Source organism: Bactrocera dorsalis, chromosome 3 (genome assembly GCF_023373825.1).
Source record: "Bactrocera dorsalis isolate Fly_Bdor chromosome 3, ASM2337382v1, whole genome shotgun sequence".
NCBI lineage: Eukaryota > Metazoa > Arthropoda > Insecta > Diptera > Tephritidae > Bactrocera > Bactrocera dorsalis.
This window is the reverse complement of record NC_064305.1, coordinates 7,575,611-7,593,405: the sequence shown is the minus strand read 5'-3', so window position 1 is coordinate 7,593,405 and position 17,795 is coordinate 7,575,611. Positions and strand designations below refer to the sequence as shown.

The 17,795-nt window shown below is 34.5% G+C and overlaps 2 protein-coding genes across 4 annotated transcripts; both read right to left on the bottom strand.

Annotated features, from left to right (window-relative positions):
• Positions 1-661: 661 nt before the first annotated feature.
• On the bottom strand, positions 662-9,218 carry LOC105226853 (G protein-coupled receptor kinase 1). Its single transcript, XM_049453821.1, has 15 exons — positions 8,688-9,218; positions 6,374-6,450; positions 6,234-6,307; positions 4,897-4,998; positions 4,756-4,830; positions 4,628-4,689; positions 4,515-4,566; positions 4,255-4,446; positions 4,030-4,185; positions 3,644-3,970; positions 2,958-3,058; positions 2,651-2,869; positions 2,374-2,580; positions 2,142-2,304; positions 662-1,916 (listed from the first exon to the last, which is right to left on the bottom strand). Exons 1-15 carry the CDS (start codon positions 8,798-8,800, stop codon positions 1,731-1,733), a joined length of 2,106 nt encoding a protein of 701 aa, XP_049309778.1. The 5' UTR covers positions 8,801-9,218; the 3' UTR covers positions 662-1,730.
• Positions 9,219-9,798: 580 nt separating this feature from the next.
• Positions 9,799-17,773, bottom strand: LOC105226852 (helicase ARIP4). 3 transcript variants are annotated; one of them, XM_011205949.4, is made up of 10 exons: positions 17,547-17,773; positions 14,165-16,596; positions 13,039-13,730; positions 12,769-12,967; positions 12,211-12,694; positions 11,991-12,120; positions 11,647-11,922; positions 10,932-11,470; positions 10,729-10,861; positions 9,799-10,654 (listed from the first exon to the last, which is right to left on the bottom strand). In XM_011205949.4, exons 2-10 carry the CDS (start codon positions 16,585-16,587, stop codon positions 9,936-9,938), a joined length of 5,595 nt encoding a protein of 1,864 aa, XP_011204251.2. In that variant the 5' UTR covers positions 16,588-16,596; positions 17,547-17,773; the 3' UTR covers positions 9,799-9,935. The 3 variants fall into 3 exon arrangements, with proteins under 3 accessions (XP_011204251.2, XP_011204256.2, XP_049309777.1); XM_011205954.4 differs by having other exon boundaries at positions 10,729-10,858; XM_049453820.1 differs by having other exon boundaries at positions 12,304-12,694.
• Between the last annotated feature and the right edge of the window lie 22 nt (positions 17,774-17,795).

The following is a 17,795-nucleotide window of genomic DNA, read 5'->3' as shown; positions in this document are numbered from 1 at the left end:
ACCCCGACTTATCTAACATATGTCCTGCGTGCAATGAGTATCCGCAAAACACTTTCCACCTCTTTGCATGCCCCGCCAACCCCACTCATCTGACACCCTTTTCCCTGTGGTCCAACCCCGTCGAAAGAGCACGTTTCCTGGGCCTCCCGTTAGATGACGTCGACGACAACTTAGATAATCCTTACCATCTTCGTTGCTCAACAAAAAATTAAGCAGTTTTTATACCCTGACCGATTCAAATCAAGTTCTTGTATGAAGAACTTGTTTATTGAACAAGCAGTCGTCGCGAGGATTTTGTAAGAATCCTGCCGTTACAACAACAATAAGAGGATTTTGTAATCCTCGTAGCGAAAGTCAGTGAAACGTATAATCCCATATGTACATATGTATATTTATAACGTATGGTTTAAATATTTTATAGGTTAAGGAGAATGCAAATATGTACAAGTCTGTTTTTTAAGCTATTAGAAAAGTTGTTTAGCGCAAAAAAAATTATAATTAAGCAGCTCAGCGCACACAAGCAATTACGAAGTAGTTTTTCTCACAATTTGCTTACGCAATTGTTTAATAACAAAAACTGCCATTTCCATTCGTACACAGCGAAATACATACATATGTATGTATGTATGTATGTAGATACCCAATAAATTGTACTTGGACATAAATTGTTTACTCATAACAAAAACCAGTTTACTTATATTCTTTGCAGAATTTCATTTAGTTAACAAATAATTACACAAATACAATAAAAATAACAACAACTTAAAACACAAAATGTACGATTTACAGCAAAATTATGATAAGTTTACATATGTATGTATGTATCATCTACTATACTCCTATGATAGGTGTGATTTCGAATAACATTGCAATTGCACATCAACCGGCTGCTAAGAGCCCAGTTCACATATGTATGTATGTTTCTATGCATGTATGTATATATGTATTTATGTGTGCGGATATTTAAATCCGCTTAAATGGTGGTTCAACTATAACTACTCGACCAGCGGTCAAATTACCATTGATTGTTCTAATATTTGATTACTTTTTGTTTTTGCTTTTTTTTTAGATTTACTCAAATGCAAATTCGTACGCTTTATTTAATTTTTTTCTGTTATATACCAACGTTGGGCCCATACACATACTACATAATATTGCGTCACAAAAGCGAGCGCATAATTAATTAACACTTTGATATGCCCATTTCTAATGTACTCGTTTGCTTGTATGCATGTATGTAGGGATTTACGTGTCTACGTAAGCATTGGCAAGTCAAATGTTTGGATTTATTAGAACGCTAATGCTTTTTGTTTGCCATTTATGCGCTTCACACTTTTCAGTCGATTTATCCATACATTTTACCTGCACTGCGCCACTTGTGCAATAATAGTTTACTATTTTTTTTGTTATATTCTCTAATATAGCATGTACGTATGTATGCATGTATGTAGGTATGTTTGTTAGATCTTAGTACTTTCTGGTTTATTTTACTCCCGAGTAACAGTAGTTAAAAGTATATCAAACGAATCATTATCATCATGAAAAAATAGTCTACAAAATGTTACACATTATAATAAAAAAAGCGTTTGTTTAATAAACTGAAATACGAGTTGGAGTTGGAGTTGGAGCTGGTGCTTTTTCTTCTTCTGTTGCTTCGATTGCTGCTTATACTGCTCCCCCATCATCAACGTCATCATCTGCAAATGTCCTGTATGTCCTTTGTATATTTGCTAGTTGGATCCATTTGAAACTTTGGAAATTGGATTGCTACCCGTTAATATGTACAAAGATTTATTTCCATCACGTTCGCTGCCATAGATTTTCCCTGCTTTCCGTGCCATAGAGCCTAAAAGCTCTTGTGATTTTTTATGAGCCGACCGTAAGGAGAAAGCCCACTCTTTTAAGCCGATTTCATCCTGCAATAACAAGTTTATAGAAATTATATATTTAGAGACAAGTTATACATATATATATATAATTTGTCAATGGCAAAAAGTGGTCGACCAAAATGGTGCATATTTGTTTATTTATTTATTAGTACAAGAAAAAATAAGTTGAAGTTTGATTAGAAATGCGAAAAGACTTTTTCGACTACCCAATATATATGTGTATATATGTATATAATATGTGTATGTACTCACAGAATTTGTAAGAATTATGCGTCCATCACGAGATCCATCGTTAACTCGAATTTGTATGCATTGTTCGCCTTTGTAATGTATGAAATCGGAGGAAATGTCCTCGATTTGGTCCATAAAGATCAACTCTGGCTTATTGCTACCACTCTCTGAGTGCATCTCCAATCTTTGAAATATAACATATATGCAATCATATAAATAACGGTTAAGTATTAGCAAATTTGCATGCGCTTACCGATTTGGATAAAGTTTAGCGTATTTAGTTTGCCAGAGCGAAGCGAAAGAGCCACCCAATTTTTTTATGTAACCATGTAAAATGCAGTCCGACTCCTTTTCGTCCGCATCGAAATGCTGCTTTTGTTTGGCTTTTTTCTTTTGTTCGATTTTATCTGTTTCAATGTTAACACTTTCGAATACTGTTTCGGCGATTTCCTGTTGCCACCTGTAGACAACACCAAATTATTATACAGTTTAGTTATAGATTTTATGAGTGTGTTTGTGTATTTATTTACCTTTCGGAAATTGTAAGTGGAAAGAATTTGTATAGCTCTTGATCGCTATCCGTTAGCTTAATGCCTTTCGTATCCTCCTCATCGAAGGAGCCAATGTCAAAAGCATCGGCGGCATTAACCTCGCCTCTCGGTGGTATTAATGGCGGTGTATATTTTTGAACATAGACTTGGTGCCAATCGATACCTGAGAAGAATGGATGCATCTTCACTTCATCCGCACTGTATTTTAATTTTTTTTTTTTTGAAGTAAATAAATTATATATTAGCATTAATGATAGGAACTTGAAAATATTTACGATTCACTTACCCATTACCCATGCACCCCAGTCGCTTTTCAACCTCACGCTGTAGCAAGGAATCCAAAAGACTTCTTAGTTCGGGCGTAAAGCAGTCGGGCAATTCAACGTTCTATAAAAAATGTGAAGAGTATATAAAAAATTGTGTATTTTTTTCAACAGTATTCCATTGATATTTTGATTTTTCCGCTAGAGACATTATTCCATCGATAATATTGGATAGTCGAAAAAGTATTTTCGTATTTTGGAAATAGCTGTCGTTGCAGTCGATTTTCACTGATGAAAGTTTTACACTGATGGAACAAGGTCTCTAGCGGAAAAATGGCAAAAAGTAGTCGACCAAAATATTACAAATGTTAAAAAAAAAAATTAGTTGAAGTATGATTAGTAATACGAAAAGACTTTTCGACTACCCAATATAATTCAATATTATTATATTTATACACCGTTCGCACGAGAGTCGATTCTAAGGTTGCCTGCAGAGTTGACGCTCAAAGCCGAACCGAAAGTAAAAACAAGTGTTGCCTAAATGGACACATATTTCCGCTCGGCTCTGCTTTATGCGTCTACTCAGCAAGCGGTTACTTAGGGAACTTTGTCCGGCCAAGGACTGTCAACTTGGTACCATACCTCAAAATTACTTTAGGCATATTTTCTGCTGCTCCAACAAAAACAAAAGCATATAATTCAAACTCACCATAGTCAAGGTCATTCGATCGATTTCGTGTTTATCTTTTGTTTTGTGCTGTCTAAACGGTGAATGACCCTTAAGCAATTTGTACAGCATACAGCCGAAACTGAACCAATCGGCACATGAGTCATAGGCAGTGCCTTTCGAAAGCACCTCTGGTGCCATATAGCCGTGTGTGCCCACTGAGGCGTGTGGTTTTTTGCGCGAAAAATCACATGCCAAACCCAAATCCGATATACGAATGTGCCCATTTTCATCGAGTAAAATGTTTGCAGGTTTTAAGTCTCTGTAGACAATAAAGCGTTTGTGCATGTGTTCCAAGCCCAAAATCACCTACAATGAAAGTGCGTGAGTATAACATAATAAAAAATGAATTGAATTGAGCATAGTACCTCAGCTGCATAGAACTTCATCTCATCTTCATTGAACACACCGTGCTGTGAAAGATGGTAATGTAAATCGCCGCCATTCATTAAATCAAGTATGAAGCACAGCTTGTCGGGTGTATGAAATGCATAGGTCATGCAAACAATGAAAGGACAATCCATCTGAAAACCAAAACAGTAAAATAATAAACATATAAGGAATAAAAATATGTAATTTTATGCAACACTCACCCCTGTGCTCACTGCTTGCAACATAGTTCGCTCGTTTAACGCCAGCATTTCACCTTGTTTCATTTTGATGCGTTTCTTGTCCAAACATTTCATGGCATACATTTTGCCAGTGTCAGCTTTTCGACAGCCATACACTTCGCCAAAGCCACCGCGTCCGATAATACGGTGTACACTGAAGTCGTTCATTGTCAACTATACATGGAAATCGACAATATATAAATATTATGTACGACAATTAGTATACAAAAGTAAGGAGATACCTGTATGTTAAGCTCCAAGTTCTTCCACTGGCAAAAACGTGTGAATTTGTCGCTATAAGTATAAACTTTAGATATTGTACATTCTAAATTTTAGCAAATAAATGTTAGCTTACCTTTCTAAGAACTTTTTGAACGGCTTTCCTTTTAGGTGGTTGAAGATCTCCTCAATATAAGGCTGCAAATTTAATTACAATAAAACCAGGCAACTTTTTAGGGGAATATGTCCAGTATAAATTATTACCTCAAATAAATTAACGGGTACTTCATTTTTTAAAAGATATTTCTGTACACTGGCTACAGCTTCTTTGGAATATTCCTATAAAATTATGTAAGGAAACAGTATTTAAATTAAAAAAGAAAACAGTATAAAATTGAAACTTACGTATGTGTGAGAGAGCATTTCTTCCATGATAAAATTGTCATATATTTCTCGTGCTAATTCTTTACGCTCTTCGTAGCTTTCCGTTTTCTCAAAATTTTTTATCTAGAAAAATAGTAGTGGGAAATAGTTTTGAATGATATTTATCAAATGATATATTAATATTTATTTAAATATATTATTAAGGGGTTTCATGGGTTTAGGGTTTTCAAAAAACACCTCTAGAATATTGTCCTAAATTTTCAAGTTGATCTGAGTAATAGTTTCGTAAATACAGTCTTGAGAACTTCTGCGCTCGAGGCTAGTTAGGCTAAGTGCGACGTCTTTAAACTCGTTTTTCTCGTTTTTGAAGTTGGTTGTCAAGATTTCTCGAGAACTACTCAACGGATCTTCATGAAATTTTACACAGGTCATTAAGATACAATTCTCAAACACTTTTTTGATTACAACTATTTGAAAAAAAAATCGAGAAATTTTCATTTTATTGTAAAAAAGGTCTGCCCAAAAACCAATTTTAATTTTTTTCCCCTCGTTTAAGTTCTAAGTTAATGTTTTAACTAAAACACCTATTTTTTTTTTACTTTAGAAGGAGTTATCCTGCCAACGCGGGCGCATCTTTTTTACTAGGAGTCAGAAAACGGTTTTTTTTTTTTCAAAAATTCAGAATTTCTTTAATAGTGTAGTTTGTAACAAAAAAAATCTAATAAAATATTTAATTTTATATTTGAAAAAAAAAAATGTTGAAAAAATACTGCTTTTTACCCGAGAAAACACATGTAACCCCTTAATTTTGCCACGAAGTTTATAACCCCCAAAAGGAAATGTCGGGGAACTTATAAAACATATGTGTATTCATAGATTTAGTCATGTCCGTCTAGGAGGGATAAAAATATACTCGAACTAGTCTAACACTTCTTGAGCTTTCGACCTGCAATTTTGCGCTCATCCCTTTGCCTCCAAGAAGCTTTTCATTTGTCGGAAGCGCCGATACCGGACGATTTACAAGATTCAAATTTGGCCTGTATTATTATTACTGTTGTTGTTGTAGCGTCAGAATTATGCCGAGTTGACAGTTCATGGATTATTGTCCAAGGCGACAGTACAATCTCTAAATATATTGTACCGATCGGATAGCTATAGCATATAGCAGCCATTAATATTAGTTTGGAAACTTTTTTTATTTGTGAAGGGTATTATTGCTTCGATGCAGTCGAAGTTAACGTTTTTTTCTGATTTTCTAATTGATTTTTTTTTACATAAATACCACATAAAATATATATATTATACTAATTTTTACAATAATTTAATAAATAACAAAATATTAAGTCTTTTTAACCAACCTGTTCATAAAATTTTAGCTGCTGTATTGGTTCCTCAGAATCATTTTCACAAAAGTCTTTGAAGAGCAAGTATCCTAGAGAATAAAAATACAGATTAATCTAAATATACAAGACACATAAATCATAATTGTAGTGCTTACCTAGTATTTGATTAAATATTTTATGGAAATTCAATTCGCTCTCCTTTTCCAAATACTTATACATTACGCTGCGGACACTGTTTAACATAATTATGTGACGATTAATTTAGTTTGTATTAAAATTAACAATTAAATTTCATTAAAAATTATTTTTATAATAACATACCACCTTGAAACTCAGACACTGTTTTAGCAATGGCTCATTAGCAATCATACACACACAAAAACTTAGGATGAATTCAAAAATAAAATAAAAGCATAAATAATGAAAAAAAAATTTTAAAAAAGTTGTTAGATTTTCCATTACCGTTTAATTTTAACGTCTTACTTAAATTCACAAAAATAAATAGACTAAAAGCAAAAAATAAACAAAGAGCCAAAGCAGTTTTAATCGTTTATTACAATTTATATAAAATATATAATAACTTAACATAATAAACAATATTTTTTTTTATGCCGACATACATAGATGCATACATTCTCATAATATATTATGCATATGTATATGGTATATGTAAGTAAATGAAAGAACTCCAAGCAATTGTAACGTACATATATTTTACACACTTTAAAGAATTCCTTATCTTACAAACATACATACATACATACATTTTTGTGATAATGCGTACAAATGAAAGTCCATAAAGCATTACAAGCAAAACAATTAAGTACAACTATTTACAAATATACAAATATAGTGATAAGCCACAAAAGTGCATCCAATTATGTAATCCAATCATACATATGTATGTAGATACGTACAATTTTGATTATGTGTGAGAATTTATCGAATCCTATACAGATTCCGACAATACCGCATTTATGTATATCCTTTATTATATTCAAGAAATATCAGATGTAGACATATGTACATACATACATAAAGGCGCATTAAACCCTTTGATCTTATTATTTAAAACGTACACCACAGAAGCATGATTTATGCAACTCTAAAGGACATGATCGTACTACGTATAGGTTAGGGGGAGGGATACGTATGGTTTTAAATTTGTGTTTACATTTTTTAAAATTTGAAATTTCAAAATCCCCTCTCGGTATTACTTTGAAAAAACTATTAGCTTTACAATTGAACCTTGATTTTTAGATTTCGCATGAACAGCAGAGCTATGAGTGGCACCGCCAACCTTTTTTCCGAGGCACGTTCGAATAATTGCGGCCATTGCAGTTATTTCTTATATTTCTTCGTAAAAATTTACATAATCGAATTTGTTAGTTTAATGTATCATGATTTTAATAAAAATAAACGTGCCTGTTTTTGCTCGAATTAAACCTAGTTCCTTCTTAAATCATATTTTTTGTATAGTGAACTCTCATGAAGATGCTATTTTCGTAAACAGGAGTGCGTTTTCATGTCCACTGTGATAGTTTCTATAGATATGTATATATTTATATACTTCTACATACATATATAAATGCCATTTATCCTTTGTAAAATCTAAATATATACATACATTCATACATATACTCATATTTACATATGTACAAACAGTAATATGCATTATCAGTGGTGAAGTGAAAATATTTTGTTATGAATGCAGCAGCTAAATGCAACAACAATGATTATATGAACTTGATACTTGCATAAATTGAGACCACCTACGACACACTGTGTGAGTACGAATAAAGGGACACAGAAGTGTATGTTTTTGGCGTATAAATATATGTATATGTACATATTTACAAAAATATGTTTGGATTTGCTCTAACTCCAAGTATTTATCTGTATTTTTATATATGTATGTAAGTACTTCTATATAGATTTTTGCATGCATTTTTATCAATTTGTGCATCATTGAACTTCTGAAGTTTTCGATTATCAACTACTGGACAATTGTATAGCTCGTTTTTTTTTCGAAAATGCCTACACCAGCTATATGCACAATAGTGCAAAAATAAATGTAAAACACGTACTTATGTACGTGTATACATATGCCATACAAAACAGAGATAGTGGATACTTTAATTGCTAAATAGCAATACAAAATGAGCACACAAAATATATACCCACATGTATAATGAAATGAAATAAAGTGTATACAATTGAAATTTTCGATTAGTTAGTCAGCAAAATCACTTACATACATACTACATACAGACATACATTTCTGCGTATTTTGTTGTGCAGTAAATGTTGAGGAATGGAAATAAAATAAATAAAAAGAAGTTTTAATGTGGCTGCCAGTGTGCTTTGCATGCTGAATTGGGCGTATTTTGGGGGAATACTACCAGCACTAACTTACAGTCATTCATATAACGCAAATGAATACCTATGCATACACACACAAACACTTACCTGGGGTCAGGCAAAACAAGCCTTTTGCTAGCTCTTGCTGCTGGTGTGCATTTGGATTTTTCCATGGCCATCAGATAGCTGACATCCGCCAGCACAGCTTCCAAATCCGCCATGTTTGTGCGTGTTTGGTGTTCTTTCCTTCGTTCAGGTGTACTATGTATTAATCCACTTGCTATAAATTCCTTTTCACTTTCTTCTCAGTCCCGATTCAAAAATTACGAATACGAACACAACACAACGTACCTATCGAAAAGGTACCGACGACGATGATCTCCCAACAAATGAAATAAGACGTTGCATTTCTTTACATGTTTGCCAATTATTTGATTTTATTTCACTTCATATATATTTCATATGTATTTGACTTTGCACTTATTAGAAAGTTTCATAGACTATTGTAAATCACAAATATTTGTTGCAAATGAATTTCAAATTATACAGAACACTCAATTGACAAAAAGAAAATATATATATGTTTTAAACAGCTAATGTATATCAATACAATACATCCAATCAGAATGGGATACTAACTTCGCAATGTATCAAGTTGAGAACGTGTACATATGTAGCAATTGCATTTGTGTGAGCGCATGTCAAATGCAGGGTTGCATGCAATGTTGAATTTCGTTAGTTTTTATTGGAACTAACTAAGGGTTAACGTAAATAAATTGCTTTTTATTATAAATTTTTTAGAAAAAGAACAATTTATAAACTGTAAAATTGTTACAAAAACATAAACAACACAAATATAAGTTGGTAATAAGAACATGTTAACGAAACAGAACACACAAAAATAAGAAAATGTATATAACTTAAGTTAAGTTAAAAAAGTCAGACAACTTTTTTCCTAAAATATTATAAAATAGCACATTATAAACCTAGACTTTATTAACTATGGCATTTTAAGTTTGTGGAGAAATACTCAAAAAGTTTTACAAAATCTGGCATCGCTTAGAAATAAGAAAGCACAGTGGCATACTGTAACAGATAGTAAATAACAGTACACAAAATTTTCAATATTAAAAAAATTATTTTAAAACAAATAATTCATAACTGATTTATAATACCTTCCTCATTCCCACATATACAAAACGAAAGTCAACCGCAAGTGTACATTATTCAATTAATAATTTTTTTATTTTATATTCTATATTTCAAATTTACGATAATACCATGCAATTAAATTAATTAATTTAAAACCTTTCTGTGGCTGAATGGTGATATTTTTTACTTATATAACTACAATATTTATAATTTGTGATGCCATTGATTATGTTGCGCACCATTTTGAGGATAAACGGACGAGTGTACAGGATTGCATTGCTCATTTATAGATGTTGGCGCTATTAATGGTGACCAATGCATTTGGTGGTATGGATTGGTGCCAATCGGTGCTGACGAACCATTGCCATATGAATTGGCAAAATGTGGAAAATAATGCGGATGGTTGTACGAACTGTAGGCGGCATAATCGGGAAAATGTGTAGAATAATCACACGGCGCTGACACATTTTGAGCGCCACCGGTATGCATAAGGCTTGTGCTATTCTCTTGTACGGCACCAAATGTGTCACCAATAAGACTATGATTTTGATTCAAATTTTGTGAACTATGTGAAGTTTGCGCTAAATTACTATAATGTTCATTGTCTAAATTATAATTTGATCCGTACAGGTGTAGTTTTGGTTGCTGCTGCTGATGGAATAAAGATGTATAGGGCGATTGTGAGTATGGTGATTGATGAGCTGGAGCAGCAGCTGCTGCATTTAAATGACTATGTTTTAAGCTTTGATTTTGTGATGTGGACGATGATGATGATGATGATCCTGTTGATACGGCTGAAGCTGATGAAGATGAGGATGTGGGCGAAGGCGTATAATCAGTTGGTATTGGCAACTCTTTTTGTAGTTTTCGTTTATTGTAATTACAGGTCTGAAAAGACTCAGTCGGTGTAGTCATCATGTCACCTGTGTGATTTAAAAAAATAAAACAGAGTTCGGTTTGAAAATTGACACTATTCGCACATCGTTGTTCTAATTACCTCTTTGATTCGCATACTTCGAAAGATCGGGTGGTGGCAGACCACAAAACGGATAATTACCCATTTGTTTGTAAGGATATGGTGCAGGATCCACCAATGGCTTATTATTATATTGTGGTAGACATTTTTGCTGCTGGGAAAGTAAACGTTTTCAAACTTGTGTTTATTCTTCTGTTCCATAAAATTGACGCATAAATATATACCTGATTCAAGAGTGTGTTTTGTGGTGGGTTATTCTTGTCAAGGCCATGTTTTAAAGCATACATAGAATCCTTCTTTTCCTTCTCCTGCTCATGATGTTGGGTTAGTAATTGTTGCTGCTGTTGCTGTTGTTGCTGCTGCTGTTGTTGTTGCTGCTGCTGCTGTTGTTGCTGCTGCTGATGGCTGCTCTCGTGCTTTTTTAAAACTAAACCGTCGTCGACTTGCTGTGGCGGTTTCGGTGCCAACACTTTTTGGGCACTCCTCGCTGTATTAGTAAACTCCTGCTTGGTGGTATTATCATTTGCATGTGATGCGTAGACTTTTTCAATATTTTGTGGACTCGTTTTCGGCTCAACTTTTTTCAAACTGTCAAATTTGCTATTGATATCATCTTTTTGCATTTGCATGTCCGCTTTATACTGATTTGGCTGCACGAATTCCTTGCCTTTAGTTAAATTAGTTTCCACCAATTTTTTTGTATTGTTATTGGTACATTTGTCATAACCGGCTGATTTTTCAGTCGTTTCAGTGTTTTGAGATCCTGGAAGGCAGTAAAATGTTATTATAAAAATCAAGAAAACTTTAACGATGTTAGTCAAACTATTTAGCGTATATCCTGTTAAAATTTTTGATCTTTTGCGATTCTTGTTTTGAATGAAAACAATAATAATAATCGGTTTGTGTTAAAACAAGTGTTTTTTTTTTTTTACTCTTTACCTTTTGCTGTACTATCGCTTTCTTTTGGATTCGCAGTTTCGGTTTTGCTCTCTTCTCCTTTCTTCTCAGTTGTATCACCTTCATTTGTGATATCAATCACTTCATCCTTGTCCGTCTTATTTACTTCTGCCGCCTTGCTGGACGTTCGAATCGCAATAATTTTGCCACTCTCCAATTGCATATAAATGCCTTTTGCGGACTTCAAAACCATAACACGCTGTCCCGACTTTAAAATTATATTCGATTTGTCATTCGAATGTGTGGGTATAACAACGTCTGTGGGGAAAGAAACAAAAACACTGTATTCATAAAACCAAAATTGTATTAGAGAATGCATTGTTTACCCAAAGGCAGTGTCATTTCTTGTGCTGTCATGCCTTGCCGCTGCCACACCTCCGCTGGTATCCAGCGTGTGGTACGTATACCACCACTTTTGGTCGCCGTTGTTGTTTTTGTTGTTTGCATGGGTCGTATCTGTAAAAGTTTGTAAAAGATTTATGATATTTTAAATATTTTTTCACACTCTATTATTAATGTAGTGAATTGTTTGCATTGCTTATTTACCGACGCAACAGGACGCGTCACAATACTGCCGTCGTTACGCACAATGCGATACTGATTCTTAATGGGCACACTAAAGTTTTGTTTAACACTCGCCTTCTTCTCCATTTCATAGCCACGATGTGCTTGCCTTTTCTCAGCCTGTGACAGTTTCTTCTCTTTTCGATCGATCAACAAGCTCTCGTGGAAGAATGGCTCCTTGGATAAGCCGCCTTTATGCTGTTCCACAATTTTCCGTATTAAAACATCCTCGAATGAATCGAGCGGTGTGGTGAATTCCGGCACCTCTGACTGACTCTTATCATCATCGTCATAATCATGACAGAGATTGGTAATGTCTCTTATCGAGAGGTGCGCATCGGGATTACACTCATCGACTACGCGATCGGACATGCCTTGTTTCTTAATTTGTCTATCGTATATTTTCTTTTCTAAACACTTATCCATTACAATTCTATAAACGAAGCATGGCTTTCTTTGGCCATAACTAAAATGAATAAAAATTGAAAATCGAACGATTAAAATATGTTTTCCCTCATATTTAGTGTGCACAAAACTCACCGGTAAATTCTATATACTGCTTGTGTATCATGACAGGGATTCCAACTGGCATCAAAAACTATAACACGATTCGCGCCGACAAGATTTATGCCTAGAGAGCCGGCTCTGGTTGAAATCAAGAACAATTTTACGTTTGTATTGGAATTAAATTCATTTACGAGCCGTTCACGTTCTTGCGATGTAGTAGAACCGTCCAGACCTAGAAGAGCGTTACACAAACAATAAAGCCTTATAAAATTATGCTTAAATATTAAAAAATTAAACACTTACGAAAGTACGAAACGCCTCGCCCCCAGCACATATCCGAATCCGGCATACGTGTCATTTGCAAAAATGTCTCTATTAAGTTTAACGTTAATAGACTCTGACTAAACAAAAGCACTCTATCGCCAAGTTTCACACTCTCGTTTAGTATACAAAAGAATATTTCCATTTTAGGCGAATTTTCCAACAGACCCGGTCGATATTTCTTCATCAGATCTATGGCCCATTCATGTAGTGTTGTATCATCTGATTTCACCTTGCCAACATCTTTTTCATTGCCTATAGAATTCGTACTGGTTAACATTTTGATATCCTCGATCAAGGCATCTGTATTGCCGGTTGTTGTTGCACCCTCACCATTTGCATTTGCTAGCATAGAATTATCGCCTAGTGCCTCATTTTTAATGACCGGACAGAGTGTCATATCTATATCGGTTTCAACGGTTTTGATTTCCTTCGTATCCAAATCGACGATTTGTGAAGAGCCTGCCCCTTCGGTGGCCTCGTTGGGAGTTTCTTCGGCACGCTGTGGCACCATACCGACATAGTTCGGTTTCGATAATGATTCAATATTATCGCTCACTGTTTGATAATTGAAATAATTTACGTTGGACTCTTGCCAATAATTATTGCCATTCCCACCCAAATAAGAGGGTACATCATTTTGCTGTTGATTGTAGTGATCCGATAGCAATGAGCTGGAAGAGTGAATTAATAGCGTTAGTATGGTATGTAAGAACTCTTAAGATAACTATATTTTGATTATTATTAATATTTTTTACAATTTTGTACAAATATATACAGCTATTATATATTATCAAGCTTTTTTCCATTTTTTCTTTTAAAATTTATATTTTTTCAACTCTTTTCAGCTATAAATAACTGCTACTAAATTTTAAGTCCTATAATGTTGCATAATTCTAGGCGCATACCAATATATAAAATATTTTTGTACGCTGTTGCATACTTCTAGGCGTCTAACTAATATATACAATATGTATACATAGGTATTTGTAAATTGTTGCATATATCAAGGCGCAAGGCCAATATAAAAAAGATTTTAGTCCGTAGTTGCATATTTCAAGGCGTTCAAGCAAAACATATAATATTTTTCATAAAAACTATCACTAACCTATTCATCAAGTTGGAAAACTCCGTATTCGGTTTGTTCGCCATCAATGCCTGACCGTCACGCTGTGTCATATCTGCTGGCGATTTTTGGTCCACTTGCTTACACTCTGATGCCGGCGAATTGGCCTCGGAACTAAGATCTTCTTTGGGTTTGACATCTTGACACATTTGTTCATTAACAACGGCATCGTCGGTTGGCTTATCTTCCAGCGTCGTGGATTTTTCGACCTCACACACCGGTGTAACAATAGTTGCTGTTGTTGTGGTAGTTGTTGTTGGTTCGCCAATAACTTCGGTTTCCTCCATTTCTAATTCCAAGTCAATTTCCTTTCTTTTTAAGAAACTATACAACACGTCAGGATGATTCCATATCTTACAACAAACAGCAAAGGCTTTTAAAGGATTAGGAACAGATTTGGTACGCACTATATCATTCATGAATGTATCGTAAAGTTGACGTTGAAACGTTGTCATACGCGTTAATATAACATATTCTAGTTTTTTAGGTAGTGTTTGTTGTAGCACAACATGTGAACGACGTTGTACAAAACCCAAAAGCAGCGAATGTAACACATGCGCCCGATAGCGCATCAATTTGTGATCCTCCGGTGTTGAGTCAATACATTGGCCATTTTGTATAGGTCGTTCGAACATATTACAAAACTCATTCCGTGTACCCAGATAATTGGGACGCACAAAATCCACCATACACCAATACTCTAACAAATTATTTTGTAATGGATAGCCAGTTAATACAATTCTACGTCGTGTGCGTATCTGTTTCAGTGCAAGTGATATGCCGGCATGTGCATTCTTAATGCGATGACCTTCATCGCATATAACCAAATCCGGACCGGGCTTGACTAATGCCTGATGTACACTCTCCATTAAACGTCGATTCATTTCTGTGCCGCTACGTTCACAATTGCCCGCTTTATTGCTGCGGCGTTTACGTGTCGACATCAATTTTAATGCCAGCAAACGGAACAATTCATAGCCTATTAGCAGCACACCACCTTCTTCGGCCCATTTAAGTATAACTTTGGCACGTGCACTCAGTGTTTTATGCTGATCGTTGAGTATGAAAACGTCAAATTGCCTCGGGCGTATATGTTCTGGATTATCGGAGTATTTCGGTAACCACATATTGAATTCGGACACCCAATTTTGCAACGTATTGATGGGCATAACACAGAGCACTGTTTTGGATGGTGTATGCCGCAGGAAGATATCACAGAAACAAATCACTTGTAGCGTTTTTCCTAAACCCATTGAATGCGAGAGTATACAACCGAAACCGCTGGAACTTTTGAAACGTTTCGTTGATTCAATTATGTTATCGAAAAGAAAACGCACACCACCAATTTGATGTGGTTTGATTGTGCGTGCTATTTGTGGTGCTACGAAAATGTCATCTTCCCCCTCAGGATGACCGATATTCACTAAAACACGTCCTTGGTCATCGGCGACATTGTAAGCATCTTTGACGTGTAAACCGCTATTGCTCGGATCGTCTACCTCTTCTTCATCGTCTAGCTCCTCTTCATCGTCAGATAGCATAATGCAATCGTCTTCAGAGGAACTATCTTCTATTGTCACCACATCGCTGATAACTTGTTCCTCTGCGGGTTTTACAGTATCATCATCATCATCATCAATAGGTGTTGGCGAAATTGGTTTAACGTCTTTTTGTAAAACACTTTCAGTTTCTAATTTATTTGTAAGCTTTTCGTCGTCATTAACAATTGGTAGCGCTTGTGGACTGGCATTTTGTTCGGATTCTGTTAAAGTTGTGTCGACTTCTTCGAATGGTGTCTCACTGGTGACCTTTGCAAATGTGGTGCCACTTTGTAACAGGGAGAGTACTTTATTTTGTGTACGCACAAAACTTCTATTGACCGCGGCTTGACGTTGTGTTTCACGTATGATTTTCTGTTGTTCAGCAACACGTGCCAAACGTTCAGATTCCTCACGTTGTGCTGCTAGTGTATTCGTATCCAATTGGTTTTCATCGAAGACATCTCGTATATTTTTACGCATGTTTGCAGTCTTTTTCTCTTCCGCAGACATGTTATTGCTACTTGATTTCTTTGCCTCTATCATTTCATCATTTTCGGAGTCTTTCTTTCTTTTCTGCCCAAAGTGGTCACTCGGCGGATAACTGTTACTACCAATACAGGGGTAACCTAATGCGTCAAGTGCGCTGGTTTGTTGTTTTAACATATCCAATGATTGTTTGGCGTTCATATCGTTCAAAAGCAGTGATTCCTGGTTTCTTAGATACTGCGCATAAGGATCTTCCGGATTCATGCCTGTAATTTCCGGTCGCAAAAAAGGTTGGAATGGTTCTACGGGCCTATTCATAGCAGGTGGATTCAATGCAGCATTGTCGTTGTACGTATCCATATGATTTTGGGAATCCATTATAATTTTCTGTGAAATATTAAGTAAATTAGTGGGCACATGGACAAAAATATAATAATTTAAAATACTTATGAATGATGAATCAATATTGACTATTCGTTTGACGATTTAACATTTAAGTGGCCCATTAAATACGGGTATTAGTAGTACATATAACCAACAAAATTATTAAGTATATACATAGGTACAATATATTTGTAAATGACATATAGGTACAATATTTCGTATCAGCACTTGAAGCAAACACAAATCTTCACGCATCTGCTTTTGCAAAAGGGCAATGAGTTGTATAGACACCGTCACATTAACACAGTCATAAATATGTAATCACACACATCTACATGTGTAAAGTGTTACTGCTTACGAAAAAGGAGTGCCGGAATGAAAATTTTATTAATTATATTAATCCTTTGCATTTTTTGTCATCTATATCTACTTAAGCACATTAATGATTCAGTCGTATATCACATGAATAACTTTGTATTAGCATCACAATTTAAGATGTGGATGTAGGTATGTGCACTAGAATCTCTTCAAATAAAGAGTATTTGTAGGGTAATTTAAAACCGAAAATATATGTGAAGAGTTGAAGGAATATGTAGTTTCTTTTGTTTTTGCACAAAATACTATATTTTTTCTACGTTGAATTCAAGAAAGCACGGCAAAATGAAAATTTTCTTTCACATACATAATTGAAGATACATATGGCCGTACATAAGTAAATCTTAACTTCGCTTTCCACCGCATTCTAATCATAATATACACACATTATGTTAATACATATACTCGTAATAACATTTATACATGTAACTACAATAAATCTGTAGATATCATCTATATTTATTTTATATATTTTTTGGTTCATTAATGAATGAACTGTCGAGAGACACTTTATCCATTCGTTGTTTATAAACAATTAATATTATCACCTACTTTACAATAAACAACAAATTATGTACCTGTTATTCACAAGTGTATTTCATAGATTTATTAGTATGTGAAGTTTATCCACATATTCAACAATATATACTTAATCTTATAGTCGTTGCAACATTTTAAAACTTTATACTGAAATTATTCAACTTATTGTAAAACATTTTCTCAATTTAAATCAATTACAAGCAGAAAAATAGGATATCTAACGACACTGCCACTCTTTTCTTTACACCAAATCAACTGTTGACAGATGTGTATAGCTGAGAACGTAT